This window comes from Cyprinus carpio, chromosome A12 (assembly GCF_018340385.1).
Source record: "Cyprinus carpio isolate SPL01 chromosome A12, ASM1834038v1, whole genome shotgun sequence".
Taxonomy (NCBI): Eukaryota; Metazoa; Chordata; class Actinopteri; order Cypriniformes; family Cyprinidae; genus Cyprinus; species Cyprinus carpio.
This window is the reverse complement of record NC_056583.1, coordinates 23,832,002-23,839,894: the sequence shown is the minus strand read 5'-3', so window position 1 is coordinate 23,839,894 and position 7,893 is coordinate 23,832,002. Positions and strand designations below refer to the sequence as shown.

The window sequence follows — 7,893 nt, the reverse complement described above, 5'->3', positions numbered from 1 at the left end:
CACATAGAGAGGTCATGCCTCTGATAATAACACGTCTCCAGCACTCATGAGAGGTTGTCTCCTTTTCCACCTCTGTGTCTCTCTCTCTCTCTCACACACACACACACACACACGCCCCTCACGTTACCATGGGAACAGTCCAAAAATCACTTCCGCTCATCCTGAGCATAGCAGGCTTTGGTTTTGCTTAAATCAAATATTACAGTAAAGGTTGCAACATGAGTATGCAGAAAAATAATGCACTAAATAACCTGCACACTAGTTTACCAACATCCTGAACATCCTGATGCACCCTAGTCAGTGCAACATCTTAAGGCACCCTCCCATTCAATTCTCCCCACAACCACAGAAACTACACGAGAGATGCCCCCCCACTGTTTGCAAAATTATACTTTTGTATTTGACTAGGCAGAAGAATAATGTACTTTGTTCTGACTGTGAAGAGAAAAAGATAGATCCAATTTTACCTCCATTTCCACTTCAGGGTTATTCACAGAAATTAAATTTACTCGTACAACTTAGGGGCTTTGAATAAAATCAAGAAGATTAAACTGAATTCATTCATTTTTTTGACCATTTAATTCAGCTTTATGTCTTCTTACTTGTGTGCTGAATACACACAAAAAGATGTTTTGAAGAGTTTCCGGTAGCCATTGACTTCCATAGTATTTTTTGGTAGTCAGTGGCTACCGGCAACTATTTAAAATATATTTACTCAAAAGAAACTCATACAGGTTTGGAACAACTTGAAGGTGACTAAATATAACAATAATAATTTTTGAGTGAACTATCCCTTTAATAAACATGCGTTACTAGGACCCTCGCCCCTTCATATCATATTCGACAGTCTTTCTAACGCAATACAGGACAATACAGGAAGTGTTTCTTACACTTAAATATATCAATGCATGTTTTCTGTATGTCTGCTGCTTTGACTTGGTCATAGTCTTACAGTTACTAAACTGCGATAAAGCATTCAAAGACTAAAAGACTAGGAACATAAGGAACAAACCAGTCATCATATGCGGTTTAAGAAAGAATTAAAGTTTTTGACCCGTAAATCAGTGTGTTGAGCACCTCCCACAACATTTTGAACTCTTTGTGCTGAAATCAGAGTTTGAAAAACAAATCCGAGCTTTCAATTTTCATGATTTCATTTGATGAATGTTTTTTCTACTCCACTCTGTTTCATCCAGTTTCAACAACTGGAATTCATCAGCTTCACTGGAGCAGGAGACTCACACGAGATCTCTCTCACTCTCGCTCTCTTCCTAATACAGTTTAACAAATGCTGGATTTCATTTCCACACAACACTGTCTGACCACCACAATCTCAGCCAAAAGTCACAATAACAGTGAAGCTGAGGTTTTTGGAAAACAGGGTCAATGGCAATACTGGTTTTCTGTCTATAAAACATTTATATATAATGCTGTTCTAAACTTTGGGGTCAGACATTTTTTAAAGAAATTAATATGCTCATTTAGTAAGAATGTAACTGATCAGAAGTGACATTTATAATGTTACAAAATATGTATATTTCAAATAAATGTTGTTCTTTTGAACTTTCTATTCAACAAAGAATCCTGAAAGATAAAATGCATCACAGTTTCCACAAAAATATGAAGCAGCACAATGGTCATAATAATCATTAATGTTTCCTGAACAGCAAATCAGCATCTTAGAATGATTTCTGAAGGATCATATGAAGACTGAAGTCTGGATTAATGATGCTGGAAATTTAGCTTTACATCAGAGGAATAAATTACATTTTAACATATTCAATGTTAAAGTTAGTTAAAGTAACTTTTAATTGTAATATTACTGGTTTTCTTCTAGTGTTTTTGAAGAAATAAATGCAGCCTTGGTGAGCAGAAAACTTATTTTTTTAAAACATTTAAACATTTATCAAACCCAAACCTTTGAACAGTAGTGTAACAAACTATTTAAATGTGGCCCTTAAAAGACATTACATCTTGTCTTTCCTTGACAAATCTAGTAAAAATCATCATCATTCACATATAGATTTTGAAAATAATGTCTGAACAAATAGATTTGATGACATCAAAAGAGTAAAACTCTAAATCCGAATTGGTACAATGTAAACGCTGTCCAAGCTCAGAACTGAAAATGCAATTTTTTTGTGTCCTGTCTCATAAGACACCAAGATCTGGGCCGCATTTAGCAGCACTGTGTATGTAATTCAATTCAATTCAAGTTTATTTGTATAGCGCTTTTTACGATACAAATCATTGCAAAGCAACTTTACAGAAAATGTAAATGTATGTAGCCTATAAGAAGTCTATAACTTCAAGGTCACTTACACCGCAACTTTAAATACGCCGCAAATTCTGAATATTTCTTAATTTCCTCTTCACGCTCTGGTTCACATTCACACATGCTCTGTGTTACCAGAAAAGGGGTTTAAACCACTCTCTCCATGAAGATAAATGTCAACCTAAATATACAATCAGAGGCTCACACAGTGACCTCAGTTATGTCATTTCCGCTCACCTACCCTTCAAAGTTACTCTCCCACCCTCTCGCTCTCTGGATGATATACTGCGCAACAAATGAAGAGCATGGAAATCGGCAGATTCAGTAATTAGGCTCTGTTGTGGTGTTTTGTTGCCCTCGGCATGAAGCTGTCAGAGTGAATGTTCATTTGCATTCAAAAACAGCACTGGCAAGGGTTCGTTTGACAGGAGCTTCATTACACCAACCTGATTGACCGCTTCACACTGGTCTTACATTTCTGAAACACAGAACATCAGCTCAGTCTTCAAAAGCAAAAAATAAAGATTCTTACAAGACAGAAGGAGATATACTACCGTGTCTTATGTAGGAAACAAAATAAATATAGTGGTATTCTTTAAGCAACCATGTATATACTGTGGTATCTGCATAGGAGTGCTAGGGAGTCTGCAAGAACAAATGGTATATAGACGGTTGGGGAAAAAAAACACACACACACAAAAAAAAACACTCTTCTTTATATTAAAATACAAACTGGGTCTTTATGCATACTTTATGACCATCCCTCAGTCACTAGCCGACTGAGGGATAGCTTTTTCCCTCAGGCTATAAGGCTTATTATCACAATATGGTATGCCACACACTGCACTTTAACTTCAACAGTTCAATACTGGACTATACATACACACCTGCATTTAATACAATAATCTACCTGCTACCACTGGATACCATCCAGTGCACATCCATGACATTGTGTATCCAGTTCATGTATAATCTGTTGCACCTTAGCATATTTTTATGCATATATGTCTACATAATGTACAATGTGTAAATACTGTGTATAGTGTATAATGTGTAGTGCTAACTGTATGTCTAATAGTACACTGTGTGTACTGAATATATGTTTCTGCATATTGCACATTGTCATCTGTTGAAGTCTGTATGGTTATATGTAAATTGTTTCTGCCATTTCTGGAGCATGCTCCCAAGAATTTCACTCACCAAGGCACATGTGCTGTGGGGATGTGACAATAAAAGTGACTTGACTTATAAATTTACTTTTTTAATTTTATGATGGGATCCTTCACAAGAGGATGATCGTATTTGGGGTCTGTGGCATTTAAAATACTAAAAACCCCTGCCATAGTATATCAAAGTGCCATGGTATTACCTAATGTTACCATCATTGTTCTATGGCACCGTGAATGTGGTCAAGTGACAGATTAAAGAAGGACTTACTCATTTTTCTGCAGATCAAGTAGCAGTTGCTCTCCATCCACTTCTATTAGCACCTTCAGTGATCCAGGATGACCCTAAATCCAGACAAAAGAGAATGAAGACATGCATTATCTCCTGAACCGAAAACAAATATATATTAAAACATAAGACAAAATGTATCTAATTCATAAGGGAAAATTTTCTGGATGGTGGAAAAAAAAGCATAAAATAGAAAGTTGGTTTAAAATTACATACAAATAGATGTTCAGAATCATAGCAGATATTGATCATCCATCAAAATGGTCACAACAAGTGCACTGCATTATGGAATACAGTTTTCAAGTGTTCAGTGGAGTAGTACTGTAGTAATATGCTGTTACAAACACAGTGAGAGACTTTTTATTTGGTTTTTCCAACACAGAAACCAGAGGGCCTGTATTACTTACAATTGGAGAAAGCGTAACGGTCAACTTGGATCACGTGTGCCTTAATAACCAATCACATTACAGCCTTGACGTCATTGAATTTCAGTCAGAGTCACACTCAATCGCCATTTATGGATACCATAGGAATGAAAGAGAAATGCCATAAGCTGTATCCTACCGTTCACAAAAAGTCAGTGACATCTCTTTTAAAAGTGACTTCTATTATCTGGTGTTCTTTCCCACGTAACACCAAAGCGGAAAAGTTAACATTAGCCGTTATGCTTTTTTGGTTAAAGGTTGCAGGCTCGCCTTCTAGTGGCTTTGAAAGAAACAAGATGAATGAGCAACCTGTGAAGATTTGAAAAATTAGACCAAACCATCTCATTAGACACCCGTTGCTGCATTAGCATTTCATCTGCATCCACACATATACTCTAGTTGATTGCCACTTGAAGAGATGACAGCTGATTGGTTGATGACATAATTACACACACCTGTGCCACTTCTGGACCCTCCATAAATACCATATTATGATGGCGAACCCATCTCAGCACACTTCAAGCCATCACTTTTACTTGGTTTTGATTTACTGATAATAATTTAAAATGTTATGTTAGGGTTTATGGTTGCATGACATAAGTAAATAAAGTGCTGGTTTATTCATACAAGTCAACTATTAACTCAATTCAGTAATCATTTGTGTGTCCATATTATTAGTGGTTAGTACAAAAACACATATTCCCAATGGACTGAAGAATAAAAATGTGGTCGTACATCTTTATTTCCATTAAATATTATGGTTCGTTCAGAATGCATCACATTATGAAAGTAAAATGGGTTGCAATAGCTGTTTCTTGTTGGCTTAACTTATGTTAGTGGTTATATTCATGGGAGATGAAGTTCTAACCGCTGCATTAAAGACAATGCAAGTCCTCAGACCAATAGACAGTGAGAGAAAGCATATTTCCAGATTTGAGTGGGCTTTTGTACAGGATAAAATTAATCCACCATTGTGTCGTAAGTCTGTAGCTGTCAGGATTAGTTTTATGTTTCAATTCTCTATGACATTAATTCTCTTCATGCTCTGTAAGTCTGAAAGTTCGGCAGATTTACTCCGAGGCTCTGAGGGGGATGGATTTAAACCAGCCAGGCGTTGACAAAATACAGCAAAAATAAGCATGAATCATCTGTCTAACATGAAGAGGCCCATGCATCATTGCATATGCATGCTAATGCATGGCTACAACCGTGACACATACACACTGAGGTAGATGGTGGGAAAGTTAAGTATTTAGCACAAATTTGACCTAGAATATGGCCTGACCTTCATCCAAGTGATGAAAAAAAGAAACGCTGATTACGAAAAAGCCTTGCGAAAAAGTTTATTCAAGTGTACTATTAGTATACTTATTTTAAACTTAAAATTTAAATACTTTCAGTCTACTTTTTATGTCCTTTTGAGAAATGTGCTTTATGTACTTCTCAGAAATATACTTAAAATGACATTTAAGTATACTTGACTTATACTTAGAAAAAGTCTAAATATATTTGAGCTATACTTGTGCTCCAGGAATCCATGTCTTCATTGTTATCCTTTAGGGGGTGCTATTACACATTTCCTGTACAAAATTTTCAAAACACAAGTGAAGAAGAAACCGAAACAACAGATGCATAAAACAGCATCAAAACTGTGTAACATTATGGAATAAAATGTTGACCCATGAAGAGCTTTAGGGTGTTGATCGACTCCATCTACATTTTGATTATCACTCTGAATCCAACTCATAGTCTTTTTTCAGCTTTTTTGTTCAAAATGTTGATTATTTCTTTATTTTTTAATTTATGAAACTTACCTGCATTCATGTTTTTATAAAAAAGAATGCATGAAGCTAGAATAAAATGTTTTTGTTTACAAGCAGATACCCTGTTCTTTCTTTTGATGTTTTGTATTTTCAGATATGCATATAACAAAAATACAAATTAATACCTAAAAAGGCACATAGTAGTATACTTAAAGTTATAATGTAAAGTTAACTTAGAGAAAATTTACAAGTATATTTGCAGTATAAAACTACTAAACTAGTAGTTTACTGACACTATACTTCAAAGTGTACTAAAAATACTAAGTTCACTTTTAGTATAGTTGCAGTACAAACTAAAAAATAGATGTAAACTAGTTGTCTACTCAAAGTTTACTACTGTTATACTTAGTGTACTTAAAAGTATATACTAGAAAGTGGGCCAATTTGGTCCCAAGGAGTATTGAAATAGTAAACTTACAAGTATACTACTAGTACAATGATATTTGTATACTTACTACATAAAGTATACTTAAAAATATACTTGAACTTTACCTGAGTATACTTAGTAAATTAAACTTGATGTATACTTCTTTTTGTTAAGGGAAAGGAAAATACATGGTTTCCCATGGTAAAATCACTGTGGCTTATTGCGTTATTAAATGCATGGATGTAGCATTCACTGTATTTGTTGGAAAAACTATTAAACCGCATGGGATACATTGAGAGTTTGTGGGTTTGTGGGAGTGCATTTATAAACCTCTGATGAAAAGACATTTAGGGGTTGACGCACTTATGGATGTAACTTGGTTACAAAACCAGTGCTAACAACTTTGACCTCCATAAATCCATAGTAAAGCAAACAAATGGAGCAAATGTAACACCCCTGTAAGGGTTCCTCAGAGACATTTCAAAGTTAAATCACTGCAAGAGTGTAGAACAAGAGTGTCAAAGAATGCAAAACCTCAAAGTTTTTTGTAGGTAAGAGGTTTGTTAGGACGTGACTGGCATTGACTTTAATTTGCTTTCAGGTATTAATTTGCAACCCTACTGGTAAAAGTGAGACTGAACGAATCAGTCAACTAATCTTTTTGGTCCTAATCTCCATCACTAGTTCATAAATCTACTGAAAATGAGCAAGAGAGACTTGCATTGCTGAATAATCACTGGTCTCCAACAATAACATTACCTCCCATCTCAATTTTATCAAAGACCACCTGGAGGATCCAAACAGCCATTGGTGCACTGGAGCAAAAGGAGCCGAAACAAAAGTTTAAAGTGTCAGTATCAATAATAAATGTCCCACAAAAACGAAACACAGCATTCCAGCTGAAGAGCTTCATCCCAGGCTTGACATATGGTGTTGGGAGTATTCAGGGATGTTCTTGCGCTTCTCCAGGAAACTTTACAGGAGAATGTCATTGTGTCAGACAGTGTGCCTGTGCCAACTGGGTCATGAAGAAGAACAGTGGTCTGAAAAACATATGTAAAGAGCCGTAGCACGGCTGGTAGAGCATCTGCTCATTTTTTGATGATGTGAGTCCAGACTGCATTATGCCATCTGGAATGACCAAGTAAAATGGAATAATTCACCTAATAATGACAGTACTGTCATCATTATTCATCCTCATGTTGTTTCAAAAATTATGCAGATACTTTTGCTTATAATTTTAACCCTATAAAGCCTACTGCCTCATAGTTGATACACAAATCCTAATGCCTCTAAATCATCACCATAATCAAAACTTTGCCAGAAAGCTGTTGTACAAAATCTACTACATACATGCCATTTGTCGTCTGATTAATAGGTTCCATTTTTTTTCCCCCAAGTAAAAGGCCTTTTAGTGTAATTCTACAAACGTCCACTTACAGGTCGTGGTTCTTTTTGCTGTGAAATCTTTACTTACTTTTATCATGTAAACATACTTTTATTTTGTCAGTAATTTTCAAGGTGAGCACTTACTGGACTTAAGTAATG

General features: G+C 35.6%; 1 protein-coding gene across 1 annotated transcript in view; it reads right to left on the bottom strand.

Moving 5' to 3' along the window:
- The window catches only part of LOC109078907 (disintegrin and metalloproteinase domain-containing protein 12-like), an 89,709-nt gene that overhangs the window by 61,132 nt on the left and 20,684 nt on the right, over positions 1 to 7,893 (bottom strand). The window contains exon 3 of the mRNA XM_042768098.1: positions 3,713 to 3,786. Coding sequence (XP_042624032.1) covers positions 3,713 to 3,786 — 74 coding nt within the window. The remainder of the gene's footprint in view (positions 1 to 3,712; positions 3,787 to 7,893) is intronic.